This window comes from Anthonomus grandis, chromosome 7 (genome assembly GCF_022605725.1).
Source record: "Anthonomus grandis grandis chromosome 7, icAntGran1.3, whole genome shotgun sequence".
NCBI classification, from domain to species: Eukaryota; Metazoa; Arthropoda; class Insecta; order Coleoptera; family Curculionidae; genus Anthonomus; species Anthonomus grandis.
In genome coordinates, this window is record NC_065552.1 from 12,431,050 (window position 1) to 12,450,907 (window position 19,858).

The window sequence follows — 19,858 nt, forward strand, 5'->3', positions numbered from 1 at the left end:
TTTGAGAACAAAAAAGCAAATATTTTGGGTGTAATAACATATATCATCCATTATCCATTGCTGTTTTAAAGATTGGAACATTTTAGGATTTTTTGTGCTATTTTGTATTCAGTTATCTACTCACAATACATCCACAAGAATCACTGGTGTTTTCAGGGTGTCATCTAGACTTATAATTAAAGGTGTATTTTTTCTAGAACTAATTCCTTTTTTAAAATCTTTATTTAGTGAATTATCTGCCTTATAGCGGCCGCCAATGGCTCTCTTGGTCTAAATAGTTATAGCAGGTTTAAAAACGTCTTCGGCCGATTCTGTTAGCCATCGAAGGTAAGTAGGTCATTATATATAAAGTGAAGTTCAAGGTACCTGAAGAGCCATTCGCATTAGTCGTTGATTTCGTGCTTGTGTCCGTACGCAGCTCATCGTTCCGTGTCTATTCGATATTAATCATATCAATCGAAAACAAATAACTAGGTAAGTAGGTAAACTTGTCCAATCGGAGCCGGATTTGTATACCTGGGCAAAGAACTTACTGGAAAGAAAAACGGTACTTTATTAAATTTGTTGGGTAAATTGGTAAATCTTACAGTTTTTTTTTAATTTAAATGTCTTTCTTAACTTTTTAGCAACATCTTAATTTGTTTAATTAAGAGCATTATTACAATAAAGTAAGTAATATTTTATTCATATTTTATAATTTTTGAAGCAGATGTTGCAAATATTAAGGAAAGCAGTGAAAAAAAACTATTGGGTTAATAAATCAGAATTCGATAAGTTGAAAGTTATAAAAATCAATTAAAATCCTTAAAAATTCCATAAAATTTACAATAGTTGTTTTTTGGTATAAAATGTAATTTCTAAATTTGTTTGTGTATGGTAATTTCTCAATATTAAATTATGCTGAAAAAAACTTGCTTAAAAAAATTAAACACGGTAAGCACGGTTTTAAAACAAGTAATACAAAATTCAACAGAATAATAAATAAAAAATTATATCGCCTAAAATTTATTTTTTCAGAAAGGTTCTCTTGGGCAATAGCAATAAAATAAATCATTTTCCATAAAGCTCTTCAATAGTGTGTTTATTTAATAATTTATTTATATTTAAAATATCTCTTAAGGAAGTTTATTTACTAATCATACTAAAATTTCAAGAAATTATGTAAATATTCAACATAAAAACAAAAGATTTTCAGAGAAGGGAATGCTGCTTTAAGGGACGTAGAACTTTGCAGGAAAAGCTACAAGAAAAAATAAACAAGAAAAAAAGAGTTTACAACCTAGTCATTAAGTATCCAGGTATATAATAATTATTTTAACCGTAAAACTGCAGGCATTAATTGGCAATGCGTTAAGCCGTATTTGCAATTAATAAACAAGCCTAAGTTTACAAGCGTACGTAAGGTATTTACTATTTTCGAATTAAAAGGTTAAAAAATACTTTTGAAATTTAATTTAGGCGAAAGTGCAAAATAAAAATCTTTAAAATAAACATCATAATTTAAAAGATAAATTTTAATTAAAGAGAAAGTATTTTAGAAATTAATACTGAAATAAGCTATGTTTACTACAAATTATAATACTTTTTAATTAATGAATTTTTTTTATCAAACCTAAGAGGCTATAAACAGTAACAAAATAAATTTAACCCTGCATATTGTAAACAAATTAACGAAATCAACTGATTTTTTAGTCACATCACTATTGGCATTTCGACAACACCGACAAACTTTCTACATTGTATTTAGTTTAGTACTGGAACAAGTACAAAGAAATTACATGCTCCATGGCAAATTTTTAAAACAATAACGACACAAAAGGCAAACAATAACCAAATTACTAATAATTGTGGCATTGTTTTAAAAATAATTTTGTTCTTCTTTCTTTTTTTTTGGAGGGAATCGGGAAGCTTAGGCTTGGAACTTATCAGTTTGTTCATAATTAAGTTTTAGTTCACAACGTTAGATGTATAATAATTAGTTTAAAAAATCAAGTGAGTATAAAAGTTTAATGTATAATTCACAAATATATCCTTAAATGTTCATCCAATGTGTTCCAAAGTCAAATATGGAGTAATCGTAAATGGAAGTCACTAAATAAATCGTTCTTAAAGGTTTTTAATCTTTTATAACCTAGATACTTTTGATTTTTCTACCCATATATTTTGTGATACATCACAAGTACTTTTGTCTATAAAAACCTCAAACGTAATAGAATTTCAATTATAAACCTATACTTAATGTTAATATTATGTATAAACCATAAATCGAAAAAAGTTATTTAATTTCATTGAAAAGTGCAATAAACTAAAAGTAAATAATTTTTTGAAAAATGTTAATTTTATTAGTTTTTTATCCCCTTCTATCTAAATAACCAACTCCCTGCATATTTAAAAAAAAAGCACAATATTTGCGTATATTGGATTGGGATAAATTCGCGAGCGCTCTTGAAATAAATATTTCAGAAAAACAGAATAACAAGTCTACTAAGATTTTTGCCGTCTTTAAAAATCAAAAGTTAAAAAAATATATTCTCAGCTCTTCTGAAACTGTGAATCCTAACCTGAGGATGCCACTAGTAGCACCTTGTGGAAAAGCTTTTTTAAAAAGGAAATTAACGATATACTTTTCTTTTTGAAACAAATTAAACCTTAACTTTAGTTTGAAAATTTTGTTTAGAGATATGTACATTGAAAGCAAATTATCTCGACGTTACCTACATATGTTGTTTACGTTGAGGAGCTGATTAATCGCTATAATTTGACCTACCTCTTCCCAAATCTCTGTACGTTTACTTGGTTTTGCCTTTGCGTCCACTATACTGTCAAACCTAATTCTAAATGCATCTCAGTCGCACATATATCTTTTTCACAGTCTAGCATAGCTTACAGATACTATTTTCTGATATTTTTGTTATCAGGTGGTTGGTTAGTCTTAGTATCCCGTGAGAAAACCTTTAAATATTTCCCGTTGAGCATCATAAGGTAAAACATTTTAGCCTACCTATATACTGATGTCTAAAGCCATTGTCGGATTGCTTTAAAAAGTCCTCCTGCAATACAACAGAATGGCTCTCGGTTTATTAATATCCTTTACGTTGTTAGGTTTGTTTGGCATGGCCATAATTTATATATTCGGTCTTGGACTAATTTGGAATTGACTTTATACGAACTTTGCTTAACCCTCTGAGTAACTTTAACTTTTTATTTCTTTCTTAGATTTATATAATAGAACTTTGTATGACTCTGTTCTCTGCCAGCATACATATACTGTGGTATATATTCCTAGTTTGTCACCATATTATATAAAGATTTGTGGACAATAAAACCAAAAGGTTCTTCGTGGCTCACTGTTGGTATTAAAGTTATTCTCACAGTTCCACTAAACCACACACATGCTACTACCTTCGAATTCCTCTTTTTCTTTCCCAGGGAATTAAACCAAACGTCAACATATTTTTAGTTTTTATACAACATAGTCTTGTACATCTGCTAGATTTAGGCCAGAATTTGCCTCACATCATTTTTCGGAACGAATATGACTGTTATTTGACGTCTTGGTACCTGGTGATTCATAAATTCGGAATTAATTTAGAGCCTATTTAATAACCTAACAATTTCTTAATGTCTTTCTTTAATGTTTCAATTTAAAGTTTATAAGAATTTTATGCGCCCTAGTACCTGTTTGGTATCAGTGATTTCTTAGTGGAATTTTTTCTTGTGCCTATTCAGATACAAGGCGCGTATACCTCATAAGAAACTGCTTTATGTGATTGGTAGGTGGTATCAAGCGTTGTGATCAGCACAAGTTGGATGATTCAATATCATGGAAAGAAAAAAATTTTGTAGTCTGGTCTTCTTCAATGAAATAATTCTCAAAGAAAGTCACAACTATTTATATTAAGCAATTTAAGAATTTAGGACATAAATACCTGTATATAATAATGCCATATAAGAATGAAAGCGTAGCTTTAATCAAACCATTTCCAAACAAAGATTTTGTTTTTTGTTCACGCTAAATTTTTTTTGCGGGGTTTTCCAATCCATGGGAATATCAATGACATCGCAGTAGATAATGTGGTAGGATTTAGAGGGACGAATTTCCTTAGCGTGTTTTCCTGCATAAAGTGCGCATGGAAAAGCCATTATAATTCCTCGGTTCGTAGGGATAGTTCATAAGTCTGACTACAAAAATGTTTGGATAGAATGCTCGTAGTGAGGTTATTGTCGACCTTACTGTGGAATAAATGTTATTGTAAACCCACAAGAGCTTGTAAATCGGTATGTGTTTGGGCTTTTCAAAGCACACTTTCTATAATTTCATCTTGTATATGACATACGCACTCCTCGTCTCTGGAAATAACTCTCCCTTAATCAACCATTTATTCGAAAAGATTTTGTAGATATGTTTTTGGTTGAGGTCATTATGATGTCGACCATATAGTGCTTTACGCGCGTACAGTTCTTGTTTCTCAGAATTCGACAATGTTGTTATTTGTGCTTCGTTATTTGCGCGGTTTTGAAAAGAATAAGCTATTGGATATTTAAAGCTTAACATTTATCCATATCGAAATCAGAGAAGAGTCACCTTGAAATATTCCTCTTTTTATAGAGATTTCATCGGTGATAACTTATTCTACATTGTGTGTTGTACGTTATTTTGTTCGGATGGATAAAAATATGATTAATTTTATATGTACGCAAAACTTCTACAAGCCATGAATGTGATACACTATAAAATGCCCTTTTGTATTTAATAAACGCCGTCTAAATATTACGTTTGTTTTTCTGAATTTCTTTATATCCTCCACAGTAGTCTCGTCAACTCCATTTCTAGTATGCTCACAAATGATTCTGATCTCACTTATTCTGCATTTCCTCGTATCCTTGGTTCATAGTATCATATTCAGAACATACTTTGTTATCATAAATACATGGTATTTATTGATAAAGCTTCTTATAGTGTAAAATAGGAACATAAATCGATATATTACTAACACATAATTAAAAAAAAAACACACATTTTTTAATTCTTTATAATTTCGAAAATTTAAGAAGGAACGTTAAAATTTTATTAGAGTAAAATCACAAATTCTAACCTTTACATCTTTATTAAAAACTAATTATATGCTATTGGCCTAATCCCAATTATCTTCAAAAAACTTTGTTAGGCTACAGAAATACTTACCTTTAAAAAGTTCCTTTAAGGATTTTTTTAAAGCGAGGAGGACTTTTCGTGGCTTTTATGCAATTTGGAAGATGATTAAAAATGTATATAAGAGAATTAGTTCACTTTTCGAGATGGGCATTGAAATATTGTACGTTTGTCTGGTATTATAATGTTCTAAGGAGCCATTATTTTCAAGATACGATTTATATTTTTTATATATTAGTTAAGCTCAACGATAAACAAGCAACACAAGGTAAGTATCTTTAAATAGGGTCTACATGAGTCCTGTGGAGATTTATGATACATATATCTAATGGTCCTTTTTTGCAAAAACAAACGCAGTGTTAAAAAGCCCTTGATTACTAACCCCAAAATGCTATTCTGTACCATAAGAGACTGTCAATCAAAGAAGAATAGACCAATTTTTCAGATTCCAATCCCATTTCTTTTTAAACGACTTTAACAGCATAACATCCTCTTCTAACAAGTTTTTGCCTCAGTGCTGATATATGGTCACAAAACCTTAGTTTATCATGGTTCGTTCCTGCTTTTGTAGAAACGTATCCATATTATCAGTTATAGCAACAATTTTCTTGAAAACATTATAATTTAAAGATACGAAACATCTATGTCGGACTACGGAAACATCTATAATCAGGCACTATTTTTTAACTTTGCCTTTCAACGCGAGGTTTGGTTTAATGGATTAAAATGGCGTTAATTCTATTTTATTTTCAAACCTAAGCCATATCCACGTGTTTTCTATTAATAGTATATTTGTATGTTTTTTTTTAAGTATTTGGCCGTGCATCCTCTTTCCTTTTCATCTGTAAACTGTTTCCTGAATCTTCTTCTTGATTTCAGAATCTGACGTTACAGATATCAATATTTAGCGATCTTTAAATTGTATTTCATCATTGTTGTTTGGAATAGCCTAAGAGTGGTTTTCCTAGAAACTTTATCTTAGATTTAGGCCAAGTCTATTGTGTATTTTTATTTACTTGCTGATCTGTAACATTCCCCGTAGAACTGTGCTGTCTGCTTCAGAGCATACTCCCAATATAGTATCTTATCCAAAAAGTTTTGCTGAGATCTTTGATTCGAATATTGCTGCTACTAGATCATCCCGCTTTTTATACCTATTCTATTGGCGCAAATATCTGATAACTTCCTGCAATATGATATATAGATTTAAATGTCTAAAAAGAAAATGATGCGGTGATCTTCCCTGTAAAGTTTTAGCTGTTTGTACCCCGTAGGTAGGCAAGTAAATGACCCCTTAAGTTTTATGGCTGTCTTTCGATAACAGGTAGGTGGTACCTTCCGTGATAAAGTTCTGCATATTTTAAGTATTTAAAAGAACATTGCTTAATAGAACGGTCAGTTGATGGTAAGTGAATCATAGTTTTTTAACCCAATAGTTTTGGGTAAACTGTAATCTACCAGTTTTATAGATGTCAGAAAGTTCTTCAAGCGTAAATGGTTTGTACTCCATTTGGTTATATCTCTGGCGTTTTTGTCATTCATCAGCTATCCAGCTTATATTGAGGTTACAATCGCTTGATAGTTGAGTTATTTTTGGTATGTGCTATTCTTATGAATCATTAGACCTTCGAATACAACATTGTCCCGTTTTCTGTTGCTTGATGCTTCGTACCTTCTTAAAAAATTACTTCCAGAAAGAGAAAGTTTGATAGTTTAAGAAATCGAAGAAGACCTGAAGAGTCCTGTTGGGTTCGTTACATATTAGCATCCACTTTTTTCAGGACTTTTCGAGTTCGCACTCCTTCGATAAATTTCGCTAGCTGACCTATATTCTTTCTAATACTTTAGTATTATTACTATTATTATTATTATTATTAATTTGAAAAAAAAATGAAATGAAAATTTCCATACTTTCTTTCATCTTTTGTCTTCTTCACTATAAAACACTCTGTATATAATTATTGCAATCAGTATTATCCAGTTATGCATTTTTATAAATTACAGTTTTAACGGACCTACATACTTAAACGGTGAAAGATGAAGCAGGTTAGTGTTTATAGTGCGTGCTACGATGGATCCATTCCGAAATTAAAATGCATAAACTTCCGTTATGAAAGCATACCTGCGATGACTAAATAACAATTTGGCGTAATTCGTTTGAACACTTTACTCTCACGCAACCGGATGTCGAATTTCGTTTTATTTACTAATAAGATTTCGCAAGACTTCTTAGATCCTCTTATAAATAAGTCAATATACCAGTCAGGTTAATAAACTTGCTTATAACTGTTAAGATTCTCAAGACAGAATATTGGTCGAATTTACCTGTAAGTATGTTGGGTTTTCAACCAAAATAGGAAATATATTTTAATGACAAAGTTTTAATATGTTTTTCAGTGGATAGCCTTATAATAAAAAAAAGTTTCATATGTGGTAGCATTTTAGTAATTTTTATCAAAATCTGATAAATATGCCTTTAAAAGTCAGCGAAAAATCATCTTTGATCCTGGATTAATCTTTTCCACATAATTCTTTTATAGTGAAATTAAAAACCCGTTATTATATCGCGCATCTCGTCGCCGCAATTAATTTTTGCTACGTTGTATACGTTTTCACTTGTACTGTTATGAACATCCTAACCAGAATACCTTTAAAGTCGAAAGAGAAAATGTTGTTGGCCGATTCGATAAACCAGTGGCTTTTGATTAAAAACTTTATATTTCAATAATATTTATCAAGATTCAACCTTTTTTCCATTAAATACTCAAACGTGAGTAAATAAGAAGATACATTTGGCCTCAATAATACATTCTCTGAAGATGATAATTTTAAATGTAAACATAGTGGTGAACTTTTAAACGCCTGATTTATGTATTTAGTTCATTAAATGTTTGTCCAAGGCGGAAAGTGGAACATGTTTTTAAAGTACCGTAAAGTACAATTAAATTTAGCGAGTTTTCGATATTAAAAGTAGAAGTAAAGAGATGTTAACCAAATTATTTGTTTAAAAATGCCCTAAATAAGATGTTGAATATTACTTCTTTTATAAATTCTTGTTTTTTATGACTTTAAACTTTTTTATGCTTTTTGCTAAGTTAATTGAATGTGTTCAAATAAAATTAAGCTTTTCAATTTTAATATTGCTGACGTTTCGGCCTAGATTAAGCCATCCTCAGGTCGATAAAAACTTAAAAACCTATTGTCCACAAACATTACATGTACAAACATAAAAATGTTGTGAACCATATTTTAAAAAAATTATAATCAATGGTGTTTTTGGTTTCTAAGGAAAAGTGAAACCAACAAATGGTTAGATTATAATAACTAACCTATTTTAATAACTATCCTATTTCTCTTATATCAATTATGAGTAAGGCATTTGTTATTTATTTTGAATACATTACTCCATGTAAAGCAATATGACACAACAATGTACCTACCACAGTTGTGGTAATACTTTAAATACATGATCTACAGATAGAAATGCAAAGAATGTGGAATATGAAAACTCAAAGTGCAAATAATAACTGGTGCTACTAAAATGGTGCATAAAAACTTTAAAGAACAACTGAAAGAGATTCCAAGTAATAAAAAAACTGCTTGCTGAGGAAAAAGAGAGAAGAAAGAGAAAACGCTGCAAAATATATAATGATGTTAATAATGATGAAAAGAGAAACATGGGTCAGGCTTTCAGAGTGGGAACCTCATACTTAAGCAGATATTAGCTGGCGAATGCGATCTTCAGAGTTATCAGGATAAGAACAAAGCCTGACCTATATAATATACAGTGCGACTTGCGAGTCTCTAACTTGGACTAAATTCAGTAATTCATATACTTTTTTGTACACCAAAAAATTCTCGGACCCGTCGATTAGTATTAGTTGCTCTCTTTTTTGTTGAAAATAAAGTTATACAGTGTGTCCCAAAAATAAAATATGACGTCATCGTTGACTTTTTAAAAACCAACCCTTATTTCTTACTGCGTATTTCTAAAGAGCGTATTAAATTTTCAATTTTTTGTGACCTACCTATAGTTTCCAAGATTAATAATTTTAAACCACTTGGTTTCACTGAATAATACTGTAAACTACATTATGGTGAATAGGTTTTAAAACCACATAATTTTAAAAGTATTGATTTTTGTAAACTTTTTTTTCAAGTAATTTCATAAATTTGGAAAAAATAGGAACGAATACGGAATATTCGTTTAAACAGTAAAAGTGGTAAATTTTAACATTGTTAAAAGATTTGTCTTGAGTGTAAAGTCTTTTACTTTTTAATTGATCATTATAAGTCAAATAATTAGAATTAAGTACTTTTTTTTTAATTTAAATGCAATCCCTCTTAGAATATTGAAAGGCTAGATTTAGGATTGCAGTGGAACTATTAGCAGTTTGTTTGCTTGCAACATCTCTGATGCAATGATGCCAAATGCTTATGTAAAAATGGTAGAAAAACACTTTTTAATATCAAAAGAATTTAAGACACAAAACAATACTACGGTTCCTCTTTAATAAATTATGAAGCATTTTTTGAATAAAATATAATAAGATATTCTATAAAGAAGTCGATATTCAAATTTCAATGAATACAGATAACGAAAAAGGCAACAACATCGCAATGCCGCCCGATCGCATTGTTGATTTCACCGACACAAGAAACCTTTACCAGTGTCGGCGTCAAAAAATATTTACATGATAAATATTTATTAATAATAGATTATGCTATATATCCAGTGCTTTCATTTCAAAACGATCCACCCTTAATAACTTTCTTAAAAAAAAAAAAAAAAAAAACACGTCAAATTAGATATACAGGGGGACGTTTAATAATGCATTTACTGAAGTTCTGTCAATCACCTCCTCACCTCCAGCTAACCTCACTTTAATATGTCAAATGAGAACCCCCATCGTGTGATACATCATAGTAAGCAGCGTAAAATTCTCTATTCAATGGTACCAAAAAAAAATTAAATCGGTAAATGTGTAAGCAAATAGTTAATATAATAATTAAATACTGGGATAATGAAAATCCGCATGTTTTTCGGAAAGGCCATACCCAATATCTTTTAGAATTATTATATTCTTATTCTTTAAGAATTTATGGGAATGAAATAATCGGGCCATTTTTTTTGGAAGAAAATTTGACTGGCGAAATTTATTTAAACCTTTTAAAAAATGCAATATACCCTTCCATCATCCAATCTATGAAAAATCAAGTAGATCAACATGGTGCTATATTATTGAATAAAAATAATATACATTTTCAGCAGGATGGAGCTCCCGCGCACTACACTTTGGTAGTTCGAGAGTGGCTTGATGAAAATTTTCGAGAAAAGTGGATTGGCAGACGTGGTGCAATCGAATGGCCTGCGCGGTCTCCGGACCTAACCCCACTAGACTTTTTTCTTTGGGGCTACTTAAAAAGCAAAGTCTATAAAACCCCACCTGAGAGTATTGAGAATTTAAAAAATAGAATATTTCAAGAATGCAGAGAAATTAGCGGGCCAATGTTCGTAAGGAGTTTGAAAATAGGCTTTTTTATTGTCTTGCTCATAACGGCGCGCATTTTGAACATTTAATAAAATAAATTTGTTAAACTAATTAAATTTGTTTTTCTACCCTATCGATTTACACTTTAATTGCTTCTTGGTCAATCAATTTTATTTTTTTTTACAACCATTGATAGCATAATGAATGCCCTTTAAAATAATGTATCACACCATGGGGTAGCCATTTGACATACCAAAGTTTGGCGTAAATAAAATATTCATTATTTCTAGACATTTTCGCTAACTGTTTGCTTACGCATTTACCGATTTAATTTTTTTTTGGTACCGTTGAATAGAGAATTTTACGCTGCTTACTATGATGTATCACACGGTGGGGGTTCTCGTTTGACATATTAAAGAAAGTTATTAAGGGTGGATCGTTTTGAAATGAAAGCACTGTATAAGTAATATTACCGTTTATGAACTCTTTATCCGTTTTTTAACGTACTTGAAATAAAAAGCATTTTTATGGAAATTAAATATTTTATAATTATTATAGATTTCTGAATAAGTTCTTATTAAGGTTTATTTTTAATCCAAAATCTAACACCAGTAAGTTAAATTAACATTATTATATGTGCATAATAATTTTCAGCTATATAGCTGAAAATTCCCTCTTTTGAAAATATGTGTAAACTTGACAACAGAGAATCGAAAACAAAAAGAGAACAAAACACTCCCCTTGCCCCTGTGCATATGTTTAACAACAAACAAAGTTGTTGTTTGGTAATTCTAGTCTTTTAATGTTCTAAGCAATCCCTATTTAACTAATAATCACACGATTGAAATCTTAATGATGATTGGATACGGAGATGGAACAAGAACTTAAAAGGAGATTATGGAGTTATTCAGAAACATGTATCCTGATTTACAACCTGTATCGCAAGGTACTGTAACCGAAATTGAAAATCAGTTTCGGGAAAATGGCCACATTAGAAGAACAACTATTTCTCGTAAATCTGCGCTCAATGAAAATCCCAAAATTAATGTGTTATTATCCGTTCAAAAAAAATTATAATATTTCCACTAGGCAAGTAGCGCAAGTGAGTCAGTCTTCAGTAGTAAGGGCTCTGAAGGCAATTCCATCCCTTTAAACTAACAATTCTCCAGGAAGTCAATGAAGAGGATGCAGATAGATATAATAGAAGCAGATATAAGAATCGAATTTTGCCCACAATTTATAGAACTAAAATAAGATATAACTTTATCAACAATTTTTTTTAATAGCAGCCTTTATCTTTTATTGCGTATTTTTAAAGAGCATATCAAAATATACATAGCTGCAAAATTTCAAGTTTATGTGATTAACCGTTTTCAAGATAATAATATCAATTATAAAATCTGTGTTACTCAAAAAGGTTTTTAACAAATGATCAAAATTTAGCCCATTTACTATTTGGCAATGCACTAAACGTATTTGAAATTCGTTTTGAACGTTTCTTATAACATCTGGAAATGTTATTCTACCCTCTTTATTCTGATTAAGCAAGATCCTTTATCGGCCTTAGTGACAATCAAGTCATGTTGTTCAATTTTCGTAAGCTCTTTATTCTGGTTTTCAACATTCCCATAGAAAAAAATCTAAAGGAGTTAAATTGGAAGATCTTGGAGGTCATTCAAAAGGTCTTCTATCAGTTTATCTACCTGGAAATATAGTATCCATGGTTTCGAACAGGACGTGCAAAATGGGGAGGCGCACCATCTTGCTGAAACCAGATGTTCCTATTTGGCATACCAGCTTCTATTTGATCAGAACAGCTAGATTTAACTCTAAGTTTTTCTTGTAAAAACTGTAAATATCTTATTCCGTTTAGATTTTCTTCAAACAAAATTGGGCCTATAATTTACTGGCATACAATTCCTGCCCAAGCATTTTGCTAGTCCAAAAAGTTTCTACCGGTTCTTGCAGAACCGCATTGTCGTGCATGAGTATGACAATTTCACAAAATTCTTGGTGCATGGATAAACAATGTGTTCCAGAATTTGATTTAGATATTCGTTTATTATTAAAAAACCTTTAACCAGATTAGTCCAAAAACCTATCGAAACTATATCCCAAACAATCAAAGTTCTGCCTTGGTACCTGTCAACATCTTGAATGGTTTACAAGCAAGACGCGTTGCCAGGTATTCGATACACCCTCAGCCTTCTTAAATCAGGATGTAAAGCAAATCTTGATTCATCAGTAAAAAGAATGCACGCCCATTTACGCTATTGCCAATTCTCATGTTTTTCGGCCCATTCTAATCTCCATGCGCGGGGTATTATTTCCACAAGCATCTGGCGTAATGCTAATTTTTATGGAGCCTATTTCTTACACACCAACGCTATATTTGAAGTTTACTTCTTTCCTGTGAGCAGTAATATTGGGATGGCGTAATGTGCGAAGGCCGATAAAAATTCTCTTGAGATCTCTGCTGCAAGCTTCAATCCTCTTCAAAACCTTAATATTATTATTATATACAATTATTTTACCAGCGGAAAATAATTTAAGGTTAGAGAAATTATTCAAAAAAACATAAAATAAAATGATTAAATAACAACTAAAAAATTTAATTTAAAAAGAAAATTAAATGTAAACAAAAATATATATAATATACATAATATAGTCCATTTATTATAGGAACTAATTTTTTATTATCAATAAAATTCTTGATTTTTTTGGGCAAAAAAACTAATGTTTTAAAGGTATATTTTATTTCCAGATACTTAAATATGATGAAACAACCAATTGGAATATGCTTGGCTGCACTGCTCTTCAGCAGTTCCCTTATAAGTTCTTTGGCATATCCAAATAGCCATCCAAGACCCGAATATAAAAAATCCCTAGATGCCACCCAACAACACCAACAGCAGCTGAGTGAAAGAAAATTCGCCGAAAAGTCCAATTCTATTAAAAAAGTTGCTCTCGATGATTTGGATGACGTCCAGACCAACGAAATATCACAAACTGGTACAGCAGGCGGAGGATTTTCTTGGTCCAATCTATTAGGTAAGAAAATATCCTGTATGGTTGCTTTTGAGGTTTCTATCAGAATATCAATATGATTTATTGACACAACTGCATAAATAGCATTGATATGATGGAAGTTTTTCCCAACAGATACAGTTTTTTGAAATGTGTGTAAAATCACTCACTTCCGGAGAAAATGTTTTTATTCATTCACATTTAATTCTTAATGATACTTTGATTCTTCAAACTCATTTTATCATTTATATATTACTTATCTATGAAAGTTGTTTTTCTGTTTTTAATTGAAAGAAGTTTTCTTAGCTTATAGTTGAGCCATATAAGATTTTTCTAAATTTATTTTACTGGATGAATGGTCCTAAATTCCACGGATGTAATGTAAGAAATATTTTGATAGATGCATCATAAATGTTTTATATGCTTTAAGTCTCAGAGAAAAGATATAGAGCAGCAATGTTTTAGGACTAAGACCGAATTGTTCTCCATCTCTCACGGATCTTTTCAAAAAAATAATTGTCTTTAAAGTCATTAAGGAAATCCTCGCCTTTCAAGGTAGATAATTTCCAGCCAAAAAATAACAAAATTTTGATCGACTGATAGCATCTTGACTGTTCATTAGTAATACATTAACACTCTACAAGTAATCTTTAAAAACGGCTTCTGGATAAATGAATTTTGAGAAGATTCAGATCTTCAATTACTGTTCGATAGAAAATATCAACTTGTGAATTGATATTACTTCTATTATAAATTAACCGAACGAGTATCAGATATTATAAAAGCGGCCTCCATTAGAGTTTCTTCGGCGTTTTTAGATTTTTAGTAATAGATCTCGATGCATGAAGCTCGAAGAATTATTTCTTTACGGGCACAGATTTTTTGAGTTGAAAGAAAATCTGTCGAAAGAAATGCTGTAGTATATTGTGTTATGGGTCGCTCCTTGATGGAATTACTTTTCACCCTTTTGCCTAAGCGAAAAGTATTCATTTTGAATAATCATAACAAAAGATGAAAGATTTCTTGCTGAACCATATTTGCGGTTCCATCAAAATTAGTGATATTTCAGAAATTGGATTGTAAATTTCAGTATGGATTTAACTACGATATGGAACATCCTATTTATTATATTTAAAAAAAACTATAAAAATAAAAATCTAGTAGTTGCAAATACACCTCGTAGTAGTAGCCAAATCACATGTATCCTTTCCAATAGGGATGGTAATGCAAATGATCTTCAATCCAGGAGGAGCAGCAGCTACAGGCCCCAATAAATCAGAAGGTCTGGATGAAAGTGGTGTTGTGCCCACCTCACCTTGGGCCAACCTCCTTTCCATGGGTCTTAAAATCCTCAGTGCCATCCTGGGAGGTGGTGTAGGTGCGCAAACCGACGGAATCGATAAGGTTGACAATGGAGGATCCCCTTTACAGGTAATATTTATTCAAAAAGACCATGTTATAATTTACCAGTCATCTTATCATCATTTATTACGTTCGTTATCATTGAAAAATGAATTGGTTATTTGCTACAATACTAATTCCAGCATGTCATTATAGCGATATATTTGGCTGAAAAACTCATCATATAAAAATTTACTTCATACCTACTCATATTTAGATCATTAAAAGTTCAATTTGTTTAAAAAAATATAGCACCATTCACTTGCACACCATCCACCACAATGTTATACGCTATCCTGTACATTTTGTAAATAAATTATATTAATAAAGCAAGTAGTTAGTCGCTTCTAAATTACACAGGGAGTTCTCGCAGCCGTGGTGTCAACTCTTGTGGGAGGAAGAGATCCGCAGCAGGTCAATATGTTGGCCAAACAGGCCGGTGAGGTATGTAAATAGGAGGTTTGGGTAGTTTTCTAAGGGGTTAAGGGACGTTATTAGGACTTATACTCCAACACAGCTAGTAGGACGATAGAGTCATGCCTAAGTAGTTATGAGTGGATAAGCAAGTGTGTGTAAGCGTATGAATATGTGGTATATAGTTTCTCAAAGTTTGGTATAAGTGATAATTTTAGATCTCTCGGTAAACATTAGAAATTTTCCAATGCATTAATAACATTGCTTTAAAGTGTGGTTTACAAGGTCCAAAGTTACCTAAAGTTCATACCAAAGAGACATCGACGCACGTCGCGCGTGACAATTTGTTAGATTGAAGTTTATTTGGCATGTGCTATAACATAATTTAATATTACCAAGATTTTCTATACACAAATTTCGTAACGGGAAGAAATCGTACAGCTTGCTTAGGGCCATCAGAGACTAATCTCAGTGATCCACTTTCAAGAAGTAAACTAATCTGTCTAAACTGTTAGTCGAATATCCAGTAATCTGATAAAAACCACTAATAATCTTAACAAATAACTGTCCATTAATTAACTGTTCATATCAATTAACAATATTTGTTTTTAAAAGTCTGCATAACAACATAACAAGTTATTTAAACAAACCAATTATAAATGCATAAAACCAAACAGCAATTATAAAAAATCGAATTTTGCAGTTTATTAACATCGTAGTAAACCTTCTGGATGCCCTTAAAACGTCTTTCTCTCATCGTTCTTTGGCTGCCCGAAACATCGGCAGGAAAGATTCCGTGAGTGAAGCTGCAGTAGCCGGCATCACCATGGCTAAAGGTTACGTCAGATCTTTGGGAACCAATGAGAGCACATGCATGGCCAAGTACATGTGTCAAGCAAATAATGAATGTTCCACTGATATTGGAAGAAGTTCGCTGTTTTGTAATTTAGGAAGGTAAGTTATTTAGTCAGTAAACATAGGAATTTTTAAGAAAACTACAAATTTTTTAAATAGAACACCATGCATTTTTTGGCTGCAAGAATCATTATAATTATTTATTATTATTACATATTTTTAAATGATTTAAAGTATATTTAACAGGCTTTTGCAAACTTTACTGTTTATTGCATGTAGGTGTCGTGGCTATGCACCACCTTAAAATTTTGTTCATTATGACAATTTGTATATTAAAAAGACTACTAAGCGAATGTAGATGCCAAGCATATGGGCTCAAGAGATAAGCAAGGATCCATCACGCCCCAGTTACATTTGGGCTTTGATTTTTTATTTAAAAGTTCATTCATGCTTCAGAAAAAAATTACTTTTAAACATCGGAGGATTATTTTACGATGAATATGGCTTAATATACCCTGAGGTAATTCAACAAATTGAAATCCGATTTATACATTTCTATAAATTCGCAAAATTACTTAATTTTTTACAACCTAAACGTTTTTTATCATGTCATATATTGACATCGTAGCGATTGCAATAAGGTAATTAAGATTTACTTATATATTTTTGTTATAGTTTCCTAATACTTTGTTAAAAGAATACTGTCCTGCAATGTTTTGTGGCCAGGGTCAAAATGTGCGCCGAGCTTTATCAATTTATGTCAATTTGAAAAGGTACCACCCTCTATATTTCTGCCCCTGTATAAAATTTAGAAATTTAAGAAAACACGTCAGTTTTATTTTTGGAGAGACATTTTTTAGGTTTGTTTGCTATCAAATTGCAGCAGCCCTCTGGCGGGAGCGGACATAACCTCTAAAATCCTAAATTAAAAGGGGAGGAGGGTCGAGTGACCTCATTTTAAAGGTCTTTTAATTACCTTTTTAAAGATACCACATACTTTATCTTTTTGTTAATATTTTATAAGAAACAAATTAAAACCATAAAGATATTTATTTCTTTAAGTAATAACGTCTGCTCTCAAACTCCTTTCTAACATTTTGAAAAACTTCTGCCTGGATTTCTCTACACGCAGCTGTGATTCTTCTTTTTAAATCTTTCAAATTACTAGATTGTGTTTTAATAACAATTGATTTTAAGTGCCCCCTTAAAAAAATCTAAAGGTGATAAATCGGATGATCGTGGTGGGCATTCAATTGCTCCCCGTCGACTAATCCATCTGCCAGAAAAATCATTTAACCACTCTCCAACCGGAAGAAAATACTGTAGTGGAGCTCCACCTTGGAATTGTATTAAATTTTCTTGCAAAATCATATTACCCGCTGCATCAGTTTGATTTTCTAAGCTAGATTTTATCAAGGGGTCTATTATGTTTTCCAGCAGATTAAGGTAGAGTTCACCGGTTAAATTTTCTTCAATAAATAAGGTCCTATATTAGAATTTCCCAGAATACCAGTCCAAACATTTATCTTCTCTGGATACTGCGTGTGACCTTGCCTAAAAATTTTCGGATTTTCAATACTCCAGTAGCAAAAATTTTGTTTGTTGACATTTCCATGTAAAAAAATGAATACTCATCTGTAAAGCAAATATTTTGGTTTTCGTTCATAAAATTAGTCATTATTTTACAAAAATCAATTCTTTTATCAAAATCCTTATCAAAAAGCTGTTTAGGAATTTGCATTTTATACGGGTGAAATTGATGTAACTTTAGTCATTTTCTTACTGTTTTGTGAGACATTCCTACCTGGCGTGCGGCATTGCGAAGTGATGTAGAGGGCTCTGCATTAAAGGTGCCTAAAACTTCCAATTGTGCAGCTTCATCCAAAACACGACGATTACTTCTTTTTTTGTTTGCAACCGAACCAGTTTCCATAAGCTTAGCAATTAATTTTAAAACATATTTATGATTTAATTGACTATTAGGCTATTTTTCGTTAAACAATGCTGCCGTTCTTCTCGCATCTTTGACTTTTCCGGTAAATAAAAAGAATAATTTCCGTTCTTTACTCAAGATAAAGTACCATTTTTTAAAAAATACTTAAAAGCGCACAACGCTTGACTTTTTTGAGTATTTTTTAACAACGTTTTAACTAATTTGTCCATCGTTACTAAAGTGATTACCACGCAAATACTAGTTGAGGAAATCTATCGTGTTTGCTTGATTTTTCGCAAACTTCTTAATCAAAAGGTCGACTATGTAGTATTTTTGAAAAGGTAATTAAAGGACTTTTAAAATGAGGTATCACTCGACCCCCTTTCTATTTAAGATTTTAAAGGTTATGTCCGCCCTCGCCAGGGGACTGCTGCAATTTGATTGAAAACTTAAAAATAAATTTGACGTGTGTGAAATTTTATACAGGGGCAGAAATATAGATGGTACCTTTTCAAATTGACTCCCTGTATGTATAATGAACTATGTTTACACTATAAGACAATATTTTCCATTGAATTTCAGCTATGCAGCTAGTTTCGTCCTCGACAAATCTACCAGCAAAACGACCTTCGATTTACTCTACGAAGCCGGAAGGCGAGGCAGATCTGGCGAAAACTGCGAAATGGGTTACCTAGAATGCAACGAAATTTACTAACAATTATTTTATTGAAGTTTAGATTCTCTTAATATTTACTCTTAGCCCTACAAACGTGATATTATGCTTTTATTAACTGATCCTCTCCTTAGGACAACATATTAGTAACACTATAATATACGTCTTAGGGACATAATATCATCACTGATTAGAAAACGAGGTTAAATAAAACTAATCACAAAAAGTAGACTGAAATTTTTGATTTAAATGTTTATACTTGTTAGGATTATAAAAATAATTCACATTTTTTGAAGTTAAATGCCTTTATCAGACCCACGAGATGACTTTTTTATCTAACTGTTCCGACTGTAAAATATTACCAATAATTATAATAATTTATTTATATATTTATTTATGTATTTATTTATTTAAATATCAAAGTCCAGAGAATAGAAAGTTTGATGTGAATAGATTTGTAATAGCATAGCTATAAGGTAGTTTTTAGGTTAACTTATTTTAAGTAGTGTTTTGTTTGTTACATCACGTTGAAATAAAGTTATGTTATAGTTCTTCTTGTTGTTTATGTAACGTTTGTTAGAAATTATGCAACTGTGCAGTTAAAAGAACTATTGAATCAAAAACTTAAAAAATAATTGAAATAGAAAATTTATCAATTAGGAACAAGAAAGAAATTGAGGAATAAAAAAAATTACCCAAAATATAAAAGAAGGGATACTTTCTTCTTTAAAATCTGAAACATCTGCGTGAAAAAATGACTTAAAAGTGATATTTTGGAGGGAAATTTAGTTTCATTGTCTCAACCATTAATAAATAGGTCATTTGTATTATATAGTAGTTCAGACTCTTCACAAAATTAAATATATATAGTTTATTTGCTTTTAACAATATGTTTATTATTACAATTAAAT

The 19,858-nt window shown here is 31.1% G+C and overlaps 1 protein-coding gene across 3 annotated transcripts; it reads left to right on the forward strand.

Annotated features, from left to right (window-relative positions):
• The first annotated feature begins 312 nt into the window (after positions 1-312).
• On the forward strand, positions 313-19,499 carry LOC126738841 (uncharacterized). Of its 3 annotated transcripts, none has more exons than XM_050444302.1 (6): positions 313-474; positions 13,409-13,695; positions 14,888-15,102; positions 15,433-15,516; positions 16,190-16,440; positions 18,857-19,499. In XM_050444302.1, the coding sequence occupies exons 2-6, from the start codon at positions 13,419-13,421 to the stop codon at positions 18,987-18,989; spliced, it is 960 nt and encodes a 319-aa protein (XP_050300259.1). In that variant the 5' UTR covers positions 313-474; positions 13,409-13,418; the 3' UTR covers positions 18,990-19,499. The 3 variants fall into 3 exon arrangements, with proteins under 3 accessions (XP_050300259.1, XP_050300260.1, XP_050300261.1); XM_050444303.1 differs by having other exon boundaries at positions 14,918-15,102; XM_050444304.1 differs by lacking the exon at positions 15,433-15,516.
• Positions 19,500-19,858: the final 359 nt, after the last annotated feature.